The 18849-nt window shown below is 39.1% G+C and overlaps 1 protein-coding gene across 6 annotated transcripts in view; it reads right to left on the bottom strand.

The window, feature by feature from the left end:
• The window catches only part of SLC35F1 (solute carrier family 35 member F1), a 259903-nt gene that overhangs the window by 5026 nt on the left and 236028 nt on the right, over positions 1-18849 (bottom strand). For 3 of the 6 annotated variants that reach the window (XM_068938132.1, XM_068938135.1, XM_009681681.2), the window contains exon 7: positions 17723-17877. In XM_068938132.1, the coding sequence (XP_068794233.1) occupies positions 17723-17877 (155 nt within the window). Of the gene's footprint in view, positions 1-10944; positions 13650-17722; positions 17878-18849 lie in introns of those variants that run through there. The other 3 variants (XR_011140179.1, XM_068938134.1, XM_068938133.1) reach the window with 3 other exon arrangements.

Here is an 18849-nt window from a genome sequence, read left to right as displayed (position 1 = left end):
TATATTATTCCAGCAAAAGCTTTTTAGCAATTCTGCTTTTTATATCTAAAGAAATAATCATTGTGGTGAAAGTGAATTTTATTTAAGCTACTTCTGTAGTGATGTTAATTTGCTGCCATTTAACAGACCCACACAACCTGTGTCCAACTTCCCACTCGGGGAAGCATTTGCCTTTTTTACAGAATTAGCTCTTCCAAAGGATCTTGGAAAGTTTTGCATGCATAACCCTGAGGGACATAGCTGTATTTATTATTGTTTCCCACAGCTAGTGTGTATGTTTTAGAGGGAAAGCACCATAATGGCTGATGTTTAAATTGTGTCAGAAGGATTACTGACAGAGTTGGAAGAGTTCTGCTTTTCATCAATCGTTAATTGCTTTTTTTCACCAGGTCTTCATGTGTCATGTGGCTGAATGATTTAATGTAATCATCCAGCTGCCCCACCAACCACAAACCCAATGTTGAATGCTGCGAGTCTGCTGAAGGATTCCTCCAGTGTGTCGCAGCTCCGAAAAGACTGATTTAGGCTTAGATCTCCCCCATGTGGCAATCAAATCCAAGTCAATCATTTCAAAGCATTGTTCAATGCATTTTTTCAGGTTTTGTCAGTTTAATTTTGCTCTTAGGACTTTTCCCCTCCATTTCCTCTCTGCATGTGAACCTGGGTACCACTTAGCAGCAGTGGGTTAAAGTAAGCTGAAGCAAAACTCAAGTGCCAAATGCATCTAGTTTCCCAAACTGGGATCTAGTTCCCGAGCTTCCTGTTGTCCCTCCTTCCCACTTCAAGCCTGAATTTCTCACCCAGCACAGCCAGCTGGCTTGCTCAACTGGATAATGAGAGTGCCAGCCAGATTTGTGATTGCCTTGTGTCGTTCTATGAGGAATTTGTGGGGCTTCCAGCAGCTAAATGTGCCCTTATTCTTTCTCTAGGAGCTGCCCAGCCAAAATCAATTCACTTTCACTCTATTCTGTGGCTCCATCTCTGTCATATCCCCTCCGCTTGGCCACATCTGTCGCTCTTCTCCCAGCAGCTTCCTGTCAATGGGCTCTTTTGCCCCAGAATACTCTTTCCACAGCAGTGTGTCCCCTGGGGCAGTTCTCCAATCTCAGAGAAAGGTTTGAACATAGCTGGGGGAAATCTAAAGTAAGGTTCTGCGAAGCACTGGTCTTTAGCATCCATGAACAACCACTGTAAAAAGACCTGTGTCCTGACAGCCCTATAACAGTATCAATCTTTACTTTCCTTTCTTGATTAGAAACAAGTTACGGCACAAGCTGGATTGTTTTCTGCACTTCTTAGAAGTGCAGCCACTCTCTCTCTGCAGCCCTCAAGTAGAAGGGCTGTTAATAAGGCTGCAGCCTATTTCACTTTATGGAGGTAAAACAAGTACATACAGTAATATATATTGTAGGTATATGAGAAATCACTGGCTTTTTTAATACTCTGTCAGACTGACACAAAGCCTACTGAAATCAATGAAGAATTTCCTCCTATTAAAATGACTATAAATCCAGCAGTGTGATGGGCATATGCAGACTTAGTTCATCAAATACAAAATTTGCTATTCACTGTATTGTGTTCCTCAGACTCTCTAACTGAAATCTTTGCATTTTATTGAAGCTAGTATTTCCAGGTATACCCTAGTGCTATGCCTACATGAAGGAATTTTTTTTTGCCGTGACCTGAAAAATCTCATCTGTTGAGACTCACTGTTAAGAGATAGCAAAAGGGACAGCTTCAAACACAGCAGAAAGAGCCATTCACAATAAATGAAGTGTAAGAAGATCATCTTCCATTGCTATCCTGTATGCAACAGCAGTGAAAACGGTAAGCTCTTGGGAAGTCTGTAATTCCTCTCTTTGGCTAAACCACTGCTTGTGAATGATATTGTTCTTCATTTTTCAAACTTCTCTCTCATTTTGTACAGAAATATATTTCATCTAAGAAAAAATATTAAAAAATGAAGACTTGTAGATCTTTCCAAATCCTGCTTCCCTCCATATGAAACAGGATAAGAGCAAGCCGTTCAAAAAGTAACATGATCAGAAATTGTTTAGCTCAGATTAGCTCATGTGTCAGTAAGTGGTTGCATCTTAATGGAAGGCAATTCAAAAGTTAATTTGTGTTTATATATAATCAAATAATTTTACTATTGATTTTGAATCTGCACATATAGGTACATATGTACAGATGAAACCATCATTGCAGTAAAAAACAAAACAAAAAAAACCCCAAACCAAACCAAAACAATGATATACCAAAGCTCAAACAAGCCGGAAATGCTAAGCTATTGATATTTGTTAGGAGACACTCCACAGATATAATTAGGAAATGGATTAGAGGATCCTCTCTCTACGCTGGTGATAAAAAAAAAAAAAGGAGTACATAACTGGTGACAGAATCACAGAATGGTTGAGGTTGGAATGGACCTCTGGAGATCATCTAGTCCAACCTCCCTCCTCAAGCAGGGTCCTCCAGAGCATGTTTCCCAGGATCACATCCAGGCTGGTTCCACAGGCAGTTCCATCTGAACCTGAGGAAAAACTTCTTCACTATGAGGGTGACAGAGCATTGGAACAGGTTGCCCAGAGAGGTGGTGGAGTCTCCTTCCCTGGAGATATTCAAAACCCATCTGGATGTCATCCTGGGAAATATGTTCTAGAGGTCCCTGCTTGAGCAGGGAGGTTGGACTAGAGGATCTCCAGAGGTCCCTTCCAACCTAAACGATTCTGTGATACCCTTAAACTATCATGGCTAAAATGTTACTATTATCTCCACTTGAGATTCCTGTGCATTAAAGTAATCCAGATGAAAAACTAGGTATAAAAGAGAGTTCTTTCTGGGGAGGAAACAGGGTATCTGATTTCATCACTCTTGAATAATGATAAAACAAAGAGAGTAGAAGGAAACTAAAGGAAAGAAAAATTTTTCAGAAGCCATTAAATTCCTGTCTGGGCCTGGAGAGAAAAAGCTATTCTTCAGTACACAGATGATGAATTCAAAAAGAAAAATAGGAAGAAAGGACATAAAAGAACCTCTGTATCACAGCTAGGAAATGTTGCACTGACTTCTGTATAGGGAATTTGTAGACAAGTATTTCTGACTGTCACAGATGTCCACATCCATGTAACCGCTGGCACTAGGGCAAAACAATATCAAAAGTGACAAAAACAGACAGATGTGAGTCTGCAGAAAAGCCCACACAGACAAAGAAATGCAATGGTTTGCTAATTTTGGTTTTTCGCTAAGCTATCATGATAATGAGCATGAGCATTATCACAACGGTTATGAAAATGCAAATTCTCCTTTACTCAGTCCATTGAACTGGAAATAGTCTTAAAGTGCAGATTTTTCAGTTGTGGCTCTCCAATTCCAACTGTATTTCACAAGAGCAAGCAGTAGACCGAATCTCTGTGTAGATAACATGAAACCCAGCTCTTAGCCTATGGTAACCTAACTGTGCTTCTTAAATTCTGAAAAGAGGCAAATTTTGCTATGTGAGCAACAGAAAATTTCATTTTGTAACATAAACTGAACTGCCAGTCAAATCTAAGGCCAATACGGGTTCCTGCATAGACATGTCTTTTCCCCTTGGGTAATTTCACACATGAGCTGCCTGAGCTAAGGGAGCTAAGAACAAATTTCTCTCATTATCTTTTTTATGGCAAACAGACATTTCCACTTGCTTTGATGAACTGATCAAGAGACTGAGCTTCTTTTCATACTGCTTTGTATTTTCACCTCAAATATAGCAAATGAAGTTCACTATGACCAAGTGCAGAAGTTGCACTGTGGGATGCACATATTCTCTAGTCAGCAGGAGTATCAGAAAGGGTGAATGCTCAGAGAGCTATAAATTCACACAGTGCTTTCTCCTGCATAGCTGAATATTATGTATATTACTTCATTACTAGGAATGGAAGCCAGCTTCTTAGTCACAAGCTAATAGCTCTCTCTGGCAACTCTCTTGGCTCTGCTCCACAAGTATACGGCAAAGCTGTTCTTAGTCCTGGACTGTGATTCACTTAAACTGTTACTATTTTTGTCTCAGCCTGAGAGAGAGAGATGTCTCTGTCTTGTCTTAACAGGGAAGAAGGGATGCTCCCTTTGGGATTCACAATCATCTGCCCTGCTTTTTAGTGGGAGAACGGTCTGCTTGTTCAGCCTTATTCACTGCTGTCTACCCTCAGGTGTGAGAGATAACAGACCTGACCTTCGATTCATTACTGATCCCAGGTAAGAGTTACGGGCAGAGTATTTCCAAGGGTACCCAGACATCTTTCCAGGCGGACTGCAGAAAGTAAGCCCTAGACAGGTGATGATAGACCTTTGTCATCAACAGAAATTGCGGCTGCCACTAACAGCGAATTACAGTATTTTATAACTGCCACAAGGCACAAAACACTAGAAGGGTTGCTATGATTTTCCAGACTGTGTCCTAAAAGTGTCCCATTTGAACCTTTTTTAGGTCCTGCCAGACTTCCCAGATCTTTAACCTAGAGATCCTAGATCTATCTGGAGGGGCCAAAAAAACACTGAGATATGGTTTAACATGTCTTCTCAATTTTCCAACTGTAGAAGCTTGAATGCCCAAGCAGAAGTGTTGGTTATCCTGCTGAGAAAGATAAAAAGGGGTGCTGGCTAGCTTCAATAATGACGATAACTTCTGGGCAGGGAGTCTGTCCATTAGCAGCAGGATCACATTATCTTCACACTTTTATGATGTGAGCTATTTCCAAGGCAAACGGTGCCATAGTCTTAAGTGATGACTTAAGGCCCTATCATGCACTCTGAACTCAGCTGGGATGCAAAGCAAAATCTGTAGCTAGTTCCTCCGCATCTTTTTTCTTTTCTTTCCTGTCCATTGGCAGTCACGTAAGAAGCTACACGAGATGAAAGAGGCTTGAGCTGCAGGATGTGTCTCAATCCATCACTGTTGCTCATGCCTGCCAGAACCCAAAGCATGAAGAATCTGGTTTGCTTCGATGACAATGAAAATCTGACCTCAGCCTTTTTGCTATTCAGTCAAAACAAAGAAGTTAGAGGAAGCTTTACCTTTGTCATTCACGCACTAGAGAAAGGCCATACTCCTCACTCATTGCTGCCTGCTTGCATCATCAATTTGTTCTATGTCAGATGAAATGCTGCCCGCTATTGTTGCTAATCAACTCTTGCTTACACTGAACAGCACATGTTGCATAAAATTTGGGATGTAAAGTAATCACACGATACCTTTTCTGTATCCCCCCTACTTGATTCTCAAACATCCTATTCTGGTGTTTGTACATTAAAATACAGTGGTTCACTTCTTCTGTTGCATAGCAACACCATCTTCTCCCTCCCTCGTACGGTATTTGCTAGTGGACATAGTTTAACTGGTAAGGATGTGGTCAAGTGAAAACTTCTGAAAAAATCAAGTAAGCAACAATAGAACACACTGAATTGGAAATATTTCTGCAACTTTTTTTTTTTCTTTCTACATATAGATTGTCAGGGCCCTGAGCGATGTCGCAGTTTTCCAGTCTCACGCCTCCCTGATGGTGGCCCACAGACTTGTGGTCCAGCTGGACCTCGGACCTGCCTTGCCATTACAGACTTGTCTGGCCATCTGGGCTCTTGGTTACTGCCTCCGGTCCTGTCTGCTCGCCTCGCCTGTGTCGAGCATCAGGGAGCCTGGCCTTAAAACAGCTCCTAAGTGATGGAAGGGGAGGCCTCCATGGCTGGACTGTGCCCCACAGTGCCCTGTGCCCACTGGCCCTGAGCCCAGGCAGTTAAAACTCTAGGAGCTCACGTAGATGCTCAAACGGACCCTTTCAAAGAAGAGTCTGCATGCTAGCAGATCTATTAATTGGATCTAATAAAGATCTAATAATGGATCTGAGTGCTGCTTTTCTCTTCTGTAACACTGCACAACAAAGAAGACCTCTAAGGACCCCCTTGAGAAAATTTAGAGGCCCTCAATCTGGCATGCGTTGTGTATAAATGCAGAGCAGTTCTTTGCAAGCACTTCTTAGATGCTGAGGTTACCTAATAGGGAGAAAAATGAAGAGGGAGTCATAGGAAAGCTATCAACACAATCCTGTTAAAATTTGGGAAACTTTATAGCTTTCCTGGAATTTATTTGTGGAATAAAACAGATTTATGGGCAAAACTGCTGGCATTGGAGAAAATCTCCAGGTTTAATGCAATTAGCTGTAAAGTACTGACTTTGCACAAATCTGCATGACTTCATGCTTCTCAAGTGGTATCATTAGGAAAATTTCATAATAGACTGTCCTTTCTACATATATGCCTGTTAAGGCATGTTTGTGCAAAACGGCTTCTCTTCCTTTCCTGGATTCTGGGAGAGATGAGAATGTTGCTTTCTCTCCTGTTTCTTTTTTTTGCCTGTTCCACCATTAGATCTGGAGAAAAATGAGCCTGTGTTCAGTACCTCTGCAGTACCAGCAGTCTGCCTAATTAAAAAGTGTAAGGTAGAATGAGTCCTGCAAGCTGTTTTAATCCTATCTTATGTACATAAAAAAAAAATTTTTTTAAATGAGATGTTAAACCAGTTATATTATACTACTATAATTTCCTGTGAGCACCTCAACTCTAGTATAAGAAGGCTTCATTTTGGTTAGTTTATACCAATCGCTTCACAAAAATATTTTAAGATAAACCGAGGGGGAAAAAACACCTTTATAAGAATAAGCAGGTCCACATGAGGAGGGGGTTACTCACTCACTAAGACACAGCACATCAAATTAAATCAGCACATAAAGAAAAACAGTGGTAAAGCAGTTATCCTTTTACATATTCTTAAGACTAAAAGGAGGAGCACAACAGAAACGCTTATAGAAAATAAAAACAATTCCCCCTCCCCCCTTTTGTCTTTTAATATTCTTTGCAGTTGGTTTATCAGCTGTCAGTTGCCATATGTCTTTCTGGTTTTGTGTGTAAAGATTTAGTAAAGTACCAGTTGTCTGCTGTACTTGATTCTGTATTACTGTATTTGAGGCTAATTGTCTTCAAAACTAAGGTTGTAATAACTGATTTATCTCGGATCCTCCACGTATATTTTTTCTGCTGAATCTAACAATATATTCATGCAGTAATGCTGTCTTAACACGGTATTCTTTATCTCAGCCATACAAATGGTAAGTGTTCCTATACCGAGTACAAGGAATATGCAGCTGCAATTCATTACCTTTAACATGAGTGACTATGTACGCTGTCTGGAGAGAGGGCGATACCGCTGTTTCTCATTAGGATTCAGCATGGTTCGGTGTGTTTGCTGCAGGCAACGCAAGGCAAAATGTCAGGAGCTCTGAGAGCTCTGAACTGAGCCAACTCGCTACACAGGCGTAAAAGGGAACCAGAACGGAAAGCACGTCCTAAGCCATCAAGTCCAATCCCCAATACTGCACGCAGCTGGACCATATAGTTCGTCCCGTAAATATGCTGTGCCCTCCTGTGAGCATTAGTAGGTGTTTTGCCCCCATGCCTTAATCTATTTGAAGTCTGTTCCAGAACTTCCCTGCTACAACGGCCAAAAGATCCCTCTAATTTCTATTCCAAAGTTCTATATTGTCATTTCTACCTGTAGGTTTCTAAGTAAGCATTTCAGCATATTCAGTTCAAATAACTCTCCTTTCTTCCCTGTGTATTTATAGACTAATTTATATGTGTTTACGTATCATATTCCCTCCCAGTCTCTCAGAAAGCAAAACTATGCTACATAGGACAAATATTTTTTAGCATCAGCATAGTATTAGAAGACGCATACTTACGCTGTCAAGGTTTGGAGCAGGTAAGAGAAAAGCTTTGTGGACCCAAAATCTCAGTAGGCGCAGCTAGCAAACTGCTGTCCTAAGACAATAAGCTGTGTTGTCCTATGGCATTAACATTTCTCTGTCATTACTAGACACACAAAGACTGATTCGTTTGAAAAATTACAATAGCGCTCACACTCCTCTCATCTATTGTCACTGACACAACCTTGCACTTTATACTTCATCGTGTTTCTCACTGTCATTCAGTCCTTGCTGTCTGACATTTTAATCCTTCTTTCTACTGAAGATGCTTCTCAACTGTATGTCTCCATCTCTCTCTTACCTTTCATGCCAAAGCTATTACTACAGTCAATCCACAGCCCTGGTTTTTCAGATCAATTCTTCAGGAACTTCACTAGTTTCTCCTAGCAAGCTCCTCCCAGCAAGCTGTTTCCCCCTCAGCACATTTTTTTGTCCTTTATCCTTATTAGCCAGGTTCTTACCTATCTTACAGTCTTTATAGTGCTAATCCTGTTTTTTAGCTTAATTGACAATTTGCTACATCACATCACACAAAGGCCTTGCAGATTAGATCTACCATTTCTCTTCTGTCTAGCAAAATCTGTTAATTTATCAGATAGACTTCAGATTAGACTGGCGTGATTTATCCTTGGTGAATTAGGTTGCATTTTATCCAATTTCCCATTTATCTCCATGTCTCTAATTATTTCTCCCTGGTGTCTACTTTTGATATAGTTTATTGCCTACTCCATATACAGGTCATCCAATGGTATATATTGGGACTGTGTGCATTGCCAAACTTGAAAGTATTCAGATTCCTGAGTTTCTTTTCAACTTCAGATATAGTAGTTTCCATTTCTACTAGCCATTATGCATTGTTTTTAATATTTATCTCCCATCCTTACTGAAAGCAAAAGAAGGTAACCATATAGTTTCAGGGCTAAAGCAAAGGTTCTTTCATTTTGTCTTAGGCTGTTATTGGTATAATGAACCTACTTCTTCTCTTCACATAAAAGAACTTTTTGCCTCTTCACTGCCAAATTTGGTTTATTTTTTATAGCAATTAGACTTTATTCCTATTCTTTCCTGTTCTTTCTCATCTCTACTGTATTAGGGTTTTTTCTGTGATTATTCTCTATTCCTTGTTTTCTCTCTGTTTATTTCTAACAATTTTTGAAAGGGATTGTTTGTCCAGTTACATCTGTAGCTCTTCCCTACAAGTTACAAAGTCTAGAGTACTTTAAGCCAAACATAGAAAAGCTATTTCAAACCTCTCCCAGACTGAGTTTTTTGCAACAATGTTTAAAGACCTGGAAGAGCAGAAAATCTTGCTTGCTAAAATTAACATATACTGGTGACTGGATTAACTCCGGAAGCTAAATCAAGTTGCTTAGTGGTAGCGAGGATGAACCTGGAAGAGCAGAAAATCTTGCTTGCTAAAATTAACATATACTGGTGACTGGATTAACTCCGGAAGCTAAATCAAGTTGCTTAGTGGTAGCGAGGATGACAAATATGACTCCCCAGTCACAGGTGTGAAAGGTTCCAGTTTAGCAAGAACGGGGAGTTTAGAGAGAAAGGAGATGCTTTTACGAAGAAGACTTTCTAGGAGTGACTAAAATACTACACTGCTTAGATTGAGAGCAAGTGGACTATTGTCTTTTGACTGGCATTAAGTCTACATGTTAACCAATTCCTTTATTTTGGTAGGAAATACAAGCGAATTTGGGGACTTTAACCCTGTTTGTCTGCAGCATTCATTGACTTGGCTGGCAGAGGAGCAACTGGACTAAGCGCTTAAATCCAGCTAGCTAACCAAAATAACAGGTTTTCTTCTCCACCAAACAAAAATTCTTGCCACATTGTCAGAAATAACTCAGGTCATAAACATGTCTCTTCCATGCCCTCCGGCCATGGCAGTTCTCGCATGTCCTGCATTACTAAACCTCGTGAGTTCCTATCTCTAGCTATCACTACAGAAATGCATCTTTTTATCTATTTTTCTTCCCAATGGCTCATTGGCCATGTAGATGCCCATGCATCATTCTTAACACCCTTCCTAAATATTTCTACCTTCTTTTCTAGTCCTTATTGGAAATAAAGAATTATTCAATTCCTAAGAAATCTCCAAATTTGTAATATAGCTATTGTACTTAACTCCTAACATTTGCTTTCAAAGATTAATCTATATCTGTCTTTGGGGGACTTTTCGCCTTTATTTCCATATGCTAAGGTGAAAACAACATTTAATTTGAAGAACCATAATTTGAAAATCTGTGTAGATTTTCAGTAACTGAACCATATTTAAGCTTTTGAATGTAACTGCTGCTTTGCTGATTCATGACTTTTTTCTTGACTGTCTTCGCTGGCTTGCAAATTATTGCTGAGGCATGTAACTTGACTCATTCATTGTATTCCCTTGTCTTCAAAAGTATGCTTGCATTGGGAAATGCTGAGGTTCTAATTTATTCTTTTTCATAACTAATTATGAACCTGCCTTCTTCAGAAAACCTCTTGGTTTTTGTTTTCATATTCACTGAGCTATCATTTAGAAAAGGTATGTTGTCAGTAAAATCCATGTCTTTAAATTAAAATTCTGCTTAAAAAATTAGAGGAAATGAATAGGTTCTATGTTAGGATTTAAAATTTCAGTTAATAATTTCATTTGAAAATCAACAACTTCACACTATGAGGTAAGTAAACACCTTTTCTAGTATATTACAGTTCAGAGCACTTAAATGGTTCATTGCAAGTAAGTCTGACCATCAATTTAAGTACATTACCCAGGCAGATACACTGGCTCTTTTCTTTCTCTCTGGATTGTCCGTGAACAGGCTGATTTTATACATTTGTTTACTACAGTTAACATTTAAACTCTTTTTTTTTCATTTCATGTATTCTTTTGAGTAGTCAATCTCCTTTAGGCAATTTGCTATCCAATCTGACCAAAGGCCGAACTCAGTCTTTCGCATGGTAGTGGTTTTTTTTCACGACCAGTTGGGTTCTCAGTATAAACTATTCCCTACTTTAATCTGAAATTAGAGCTACTTAGTGAACACACGAATTTCAACTGGTCTCAAACTTCCTTTATATAAATGAAAATTTGCTCATATATACCTTATAAAAATATTTTAAAAGAGCATAAATGTATGAAATTGAAACACTCATTCGAAATTGCATGCAAATCTTTTAACACTTTAATACTTATGAAGAAACATGTGATACTGAGACACAAAAAAATGTCATTCAGATGTTACATGCTGCAACACAGAATAGAAAGGGGAAAAAAAGAAAATTGGGAAAGAAAAGAACTGTTATGACTATCTGATCATTGATACAAAAAAGGTAAAACCATTCCATGAGTTGACAACCAGGTGCAGAGTAGCAAAGCGCAGAACAGTGCTGTTGTCAGTAAACCTTGTTAATCAGGAATTCACAAAGAATATTAAGACATCTAAATTATACAGTCAACAGAACATAAACCCATGCATGGGTAGGCAGATGAACTCCTTGCCGTTCCCTTGCTGTAATTATGAACTATTTCTGGCTTTTGTTCTTTTTTTTTGATGCTTTGTTTTTAAATCATCCTAACTTGAGATGAGAAGTAAAAACTGAAGCAATTTCAAGAACTGAAATGCTGTGTTTGCTTCTCTTGCGAAACTCCAAAAGCTGTTGTTTCTGAAACAAAGTATGCTGGTTGGAAACTCTGGCAACTGCTGACTGCAAATGCCAGGATTATCCTCATGGCAGAAAGCCTGGAAATGTTAAAAGCTCTTTCCTGGTACAGAGAGTCTGGGATCCTGCGCTTCCTGATGCAGAACCGAGGTTCATTCTCTGGCTCCCAGAACTGATGAGTTGAGGAACTCACGTCTTCTCATGCCTGAGATCTTCCAGTCTCAGCATACCTGGCCGTTTGCTGCAGTCTGCCTCATGAGTTTGCTGTAGAAACTTTGGAAACTTTGGAAACTGTGCCTGACTGCAAAGCATTAGCTAAGCTGGAGAAATGCCTGCCCATGTTTCTCTAGGAGAATTTCATTCAGTTTCATTTTGCATTCCCATTTTGATAAGAAGGCATTTCCAACAAAAAAGTATTTCGCTGGAAAATTCCTGACCTGCTCTGTTGTGAGCCATCTTTTAAAACAGGAAACCAAAAATCCAAAACTAAAAACCCTGAAAACTACTTACAATGCTTGAAATTTATGAGTACTAGCTCATCTGAAAAAATATTCTTGAAATTGAAGCCTCCACCTCATCATCTGCAACACTATTGCCACGTCTTATACAGTCACACTAAGAGAAATTTCACACTCTGGAAAAGAAAGGGAAACGTGCACTTAGGTTTCTGCATGCATCCATGGCATAAACAATTAACTGGTAATGCGATTTATCATCATGCTACAGGTTCAGCAACCTTCACTAGGATAAAGGCCCTATAAGATTAAATTCCGTTCAAAAAGAGAGTTTACGGGTCATGCAGTTTGCTTATCTGATTTCATAGGGGAAATATCCCAAAGTATATGTTTGAGGAAGTAATACTGTAAAACCTAGTTGTTCAGCCTGTACAGCTTGCTCTACTTGAAATAATGATAATGTCTGCACCACAGACAGCACCAGTCAAATTTTAAAATGTGTAAGTGTCAATCCACTAACAAGTATAAGTAAAAAAAAAAAAGGCTCTTGCTGACTTCAGCTTATACCTACCTTTGAGTATTACAGACAAGCACCAGATTTGAAGTATTTTCTCAGCTTTGGTCAGACTATTTGGAAAAATTACCTGTTTATGTAAGACTACCAAACAAAAACCAAACTATCAAACAAACTGTCCTCCTCCAAACTTTCCTAATCTAGGGTCTGAACTAAAGTCCACTGAAGTCAGCAGAAAAGCTTGTACCGGCTTTGGCGATCTTGGATCAGACTGGTAAAGTACACTCTCTTAATGGACGTTCCTAATTCTTCTCCTGCATTTGTAGTAAGGGCAAGATTCTCATCTCAGTGAAGTCTACATAAATCCACAGTTCATGGGCATTGCTTAGGATCTATGCCAGCAAAAATGAAAGTGGAACCTAGCAGCCAACTCGTATCTCCTCTTCTCCATAATGTTGAAAAACACTCTCCTTTACAGAATGTTTCTTGGTGTAATACGAAGGTTGTCATCTGCTCCCTTCCAGTGGAAAGACTGCTGTTAGAATTAACATTTAAAAGTCATCTTTAGAACTATCAGTAAGTGAGGTGTCAACTAGCATCATTTTAGGTCTCTAGTGCTGAAAGGTTTTGAATATCTTGCTTATTTGTGCAGCCAAGCGCTTTGTCACTGTTACTCTCCATGATTCAAAATCAAGATACCTGACTGCCTTGATTTACTATGCAATATGTGCATTTTCTTCATTTGGAAATTGTCACTATACCGAGAAACTCTGGATTTTTATAGCTAAATCTTGGATAAAATAATGAATGAATTTGCCAAGCTAGAATATAATTGATTGTGCTTGGCTTGCTGGGTAATGATACAATATAGTGTGACTAGACCTGCTGGTGCAGAACATAATCAGTATGCATGCTCTAGCAGGTGGAAAACATAAAATAAACTGCTTAGATTATTTAGGGAGAACGCAAATTTGCTTAGAATGACTAAAGTACAACATACGGCTTGCAAATGAAAAGTACGAAATTTAAAACTCACATTAAAATAAAGCTAAGGCCGAGACTAAAACATCAAAAGAACACTTTCCAAGCTAATAAATAACAGAAATTGTGCAAAGTTATTCCAATGCCTTACAACTGGAGAATCAGCCCTGAATTTCCTAGCGCCAGTGGTATGGGTGTATCCATGATGAACGAAGGCTATTGCAGCCTCTGATACGGCAAGGACAGTTTCTGGAGAAAAGGAATAACAAATACCTCAGAACCTTAAATTTCTTCCATACTAGACATCTCTGAACACTGCATTTCTCACATTTATATTGCATCTTCCCATTTGAAAGGCTCCACAGCTGTTTATCATCATGCATACAGAGAGCATAGCTGAAACCCAGCTAGCAACACAGACCTTCGGATCTGCTCTATGGACTTGCCAAAAAACTTCCTCACACTGGGAGAGCAGTGTAGACCTCCTGTCTGTACGTGGTGGGAGTAAACCTTATGGAGGCTGGCTCGTCACAGTCCTCGCAGTTCAAGTACTCCTGGGGCCACTGACGTTCACAGAAACCAACAGAAAAGGCAAAGCCCAAACAAAGAGATGAGTTTGACAGAGAGGAGACGAAGATTAAAAATGTGATATTACAGGATAAAAAAAAAAGAAAAAAGACTACTTTATTTGTATATTTCAGGCCTCTGACGGCCTTCATTTTTCAAGGCAGTATATAACTTAATTTTGTTTAAGAAGAAGATGAAATGATAACATATAGCTAGGAAAGTTTTGACCATCTGGATTGTATAAAATAAATACATCTGGTGAGAATTAAAAAAAGGGAATGAAGATATGGAGCTGTATACTTAAAAATTACTTCAGTAGCCAATATTCAGCCACAAAGAGGTGAGATATCTTTCCCTGTCTATTGGAATATTTGAACTCTATTATTTATTAAATAAGAACTAAAAACAGACTCCAAGAGCTTTTATGTGGGGATTCAAATAATTTTAAGAATGGTGCACCACAATCTAGACATATAGCCAGTATCTGTCTCAAGATGATAGTCCTAAATCCTTGCATTTTAATACAATATATAATTAACATTTTGAATTGTCAGCACATCACCACAGCTGTGTCAAGATAACATTCTGTATTTCTAGCTTCTATAGACTGACGCCTGGGAACTGTTCAATGCACTACAAAGATATTGGCATACGGGGTAAAGAATACAAATACAGCTGTTTATAAACTTGCTGTCCTGTATGTCATAACGTTGCAAGTCTGTATTATAAAAGGATGAAATACTAACTAATCAAAACACATCAAGTGTAATCTTCTCCTCAGTTTGGTTTCAGAGGCTCTAAAGCCCATTTAAATTAATTTCCTACATTTTCCATGGATTTTCATAGATTTACTGCTATAGGTGCAATAAACCTGTCTGGTGATAAAAGTAGCAGCACAGGGAAAAAATCATAACTGTTTCTTGAAAGCCTTATAAAACTATATTCTGCAAGGGGCACTAAACCACTCACTTGATTCTAATTTAGCATAAAACCATTAGCTTCCTGGTGAAGTGAGGCTTCAACCATTGGTCAGTGCAGCAATAAGCAGGAGGAGCTGTGTATCTGAAGGAGAAGTACAGCTGGACTGGGAATGAAACAGCTTTTCTGAATCTAGAAAACAAGCAGAGTCCGCAGTCTTCAGAGGGGAATTAATACAGATTGTTTAACGTCAACATATTAAGACTTCACTCTTGACTGAAAGTTGCACACTTCACTGTTCTACTTCCTCATGTAAAATGATATTTGACAGTAAACCAGGAAGAAAAGGAGGAGGTGATCTGACTAAGGCTAAAAACTTGGTAACTAAAGAAGTACTCAGATTAATTAGGTGGGCTTTTTAATCCGGACGTTTTCTAAATATAGACTCCCTTTTCTTAATTCCCCCGCTGTGTAAGCTTGAAGGGCATGAAAGGAGACACTGACAGCTCTGGAGGTTGCTGCTACATTTCAGGCAAAGGCCCTTCCACAAAGCCCTGACAAAAGTCCTCTACCTGCCAGTGCTTCAGCTGGGAAGAACAAAGGAGTGACACACAAAGGTTATACGGGCTGCAGGATGAGCACAAATCATGAAGGAAAAGCAGGAAAGAAGCAGATATGGTCTTTTTGGGTAATGTTCCCAGGAGAAACAGGGAGACATCTTAAGAGCATTGCACGAGGTGCTAGAGGGACCCTTCTTGTTTCCTGACTTGGAGGGGCTATTTAAGGAAAGAAATTCAAACAGGATCAGGGGCAGAGAAGGACAGTAAAGTGATCAGGGGACAAGATGGCTCATCTTAGCAGGTAAGAATGAGAGAGTGTGACTTGTTCTGACTAGCAGACTAACGGCTGAGAGAGGCTATTTTCTACTGATATATCAACGAAGCAAAATGCTAAGGGGATATTTTACTCTAACGGATACTCGTGGCACAAGAGCAAGTGGATCAAAATTAGCCAAAAGTAAATTTATGCTGGAAATAAGAAAGTTTCTAACTGTTGGGGCAGTGATGCTCTGAAAGTAGTCTCCCGAGGAGAGCAGAGGAGGAAAAAAAAATAAATAGGTTAACGTAAGACTTTGATACGACTTTACGGAGACTGTGTAACTTAGTGAATTGCAGGAGAAAGAGATCCTCAAAAAGTTTCTAAACAGAGCAGTAAGGGAGGGGGAACCCTCAGCTACTGCAGAGGTGGAAGTCAGTCAGTTTGTCAGAGCGGGTGATGAGACCGTTATTTCCGAGAGAAAATCTTCCAGGTCTGAGCCTTCTGTTCCTGTGGATTTCAGTAGGGGTCTTAAAGGAAGGCCAGGGTGCTACTGTGGTAGACAGTTGATACGTACATAGAGAAAGATAAAGTGCATCAATAAGGTTGAAAATGCAGACTTATGCTGATGTACAGAAATTGCCTCCTGCAATTACAGACATAGGGAAAAGCTGAAACCTTTCCTGCACCTTCTGCCTTTTAGGTGCCCAAAGTTTAAGGCTTGATTTTGCCACACCACCTTTTTTTCCAGACTTGGGGAAAGGCGAACTCCAAACCGTCCAGCTCCTGCTGCCTTCTGAGTCTCTCCCTCTAAGAGTTTGATTTTGCTAAAACAAGACCACCACTATATTCAGAATTAAATTTGTCTTCTATTATATAATATGGACATTTTTCTAAGAAAAACTGGACTAATACAACTAAACATATTTTGCTACGGGAATCAACTAACATTATTAACAGGGGATAACAATTTTCAGCTACTATCTAATTTCAAACTTTGGATTTGATGTGTGCTGCAGAAAGAACTGGGAACCAAAGCACAGTGAGATGGACCAGTGAACAAGCAGACAGCTGCTACAGTGTTTTTTTAGTGAAGTTTTATTTCCTATATTTGTTTTTGTTCTATGTCTGCAAAATCCTTAAAGTCATAGGAATAAAAAAAAAAAAAGGCAATAAGGGAAAAATATTTTTGTGTTGGACTCTGAAGCTTTCAACTTTCACTACCCCAGTCGGATTCATTCACACATCATTAGTATCATGAACTCTGATTTAGGATCGTTAGCCATTTGGTATTTAAAGGCTTTCATTGTCCTAAGATTCTGCTGGCCACCACTTTAGCTTTCAAGTATCCTCCCTCTTGTGAATAAACGTGGGTGTAAAGCAATTGCCTTCAGCATCCTGATGTTACTATCATATGATGGCTGCTGAGGGAGAAGCTTGTGAAAAACATAGTGTAATTCCTTGCAAATGGAGACCAAACACGTGACTGTACAATATAATGTTTTAAATATTAGATGACCAGAGAGATAAAAGTTTAACTTCAACACAAACTTGCTGCGCATCTTGACATTTCTACACTAACAGGTAAGCCATTGGGTTAGCTGGACAGTTACAAGTCATAATTTCATAATCATTTCATAAATGACATAACCTTGTTAATGTGTAAAAAAAATTCTATGGAATTTTTTAATGCTTTATAGAGTACCTTCCTTCCTGCTACTACCCTGGATCTGGTCACAGCAGTTGAAAGTTACTTCTGATGAGTAAAATGAAATTAGTGATTCAGTTGCTGCTATACAGGTACTCAAATCTTAAAACCCCATAACAAGAAGACTGAATTAATGACCAGAAATCACAGAATAAAATTGGCTTTGGTGTGGGAAACATGGAGAATAAGAAAAATCTGCACTTTTATTGTGTAGATCTAAAAAACTGGGAGGCTTCTTTTGTTTCATTGTTCCACATTGGTAATTCTTTAGGTGTACAGTTATTACTCAAATATATCTCTTGTCTCAACATACCTTGTAGTGGAAGAGGAATAATCCACAAAAGAGGCTGTACAGGTCAGCTGTGAGTAGGGAGAGGTTGACTGCAGTAGCACTGGTTTTCTTTATGACCACTGGCATGAAGCTGTAGAGCCCAAACATACAGGCACTAAAGCCAACATACAACAAGCCTGGGGAAGAAAAACAAGGAACAAAGTGATCTTCCACAGTCTGCTGAAAGGACTCATGTTATGCGGCAGAAGGCCATGTTCTTAGAAAAGAATGAAGAATGCTTTTTCAAAAAATACTGATTTAAATTATTAAGATGCACTTACACGTATGTAGACTATGAGCACCATTTTAAATATACTTAAAAACAAGTGAAAACCATATCGACGTTGCAGTGCACACAAGGCCTTCAGGCTTGCCCTCTCTGGCTGCCATGATAGCAGTGCTGTTCTTAAAATGCTGTCCTACGTTACTAGTGAATACCTCACATCCAATATTTATTTGGATGAAATGATACCTTCTGAGCTGTGAAATCTAGTCTCTTAAGGAACTAAATGTCCCCCACACCCACTGAGTTCAGCTGAGCTGGAGGGAGCATGCTACACTGTGTGGGAATGGACCCACAAAATGAATGCAAAAGTATTTGCAGAGGAGTTATGAACCAATGGGTGAACGTGCAAGGATGGCATGAAAATGATCTAGGTCCTAGTTCTATTTTGCTACTTGATAAATCACTTCACAGTTTTGCACCTCTGTTCCTCCAACATTTTTTGCCTACCTTCCTCATTTATACAGAAAGCTTCCCAGAGCTGAGACTATTTCTTCCTACACGTTTCCAGAATGCCTCACACAATTGGATTGTTAGACACTAATATAATAAAAACAAGTTACAGTAAAAATCTAACTGCATTTAAAAAACTAAATAACTTACTAGGAAAGATTTCTCTACTTCAATTATTATTTGATAAATCCCAAGGAAATTAATCAATATGAAGTTAAAAAAACAGCAAACACTTCACTCATCTGCTCTTATGCAAATGACAATTCTTATGCTACCATGTGCTGCAGAATTCCCAGCTGATATATGCATGAGCCTAAATTTAGACTTATGCCAGCTCTTCAGGACTTGTTCTAATCGACTAAGAGTTGCAGAA

This window comes from Struthio camelus, chromosome 3, assembly GCF_040807025.1.
Source record: "Struthio camelus isolate bStrCam1 chromosome 3, bStrCam1.hap1, whole genome shotgun sequence".
Lineage (NCBI taxonomy): Eukaryota > Metazoa > Chordata > Aves > Struthioniformes > Struthionidae > Struthio > Struthio camelus.
Note: the sequence above shows the minus strand (reverse complement) of the source record. Positions and strands in the feature narration are given on the sequence as shown.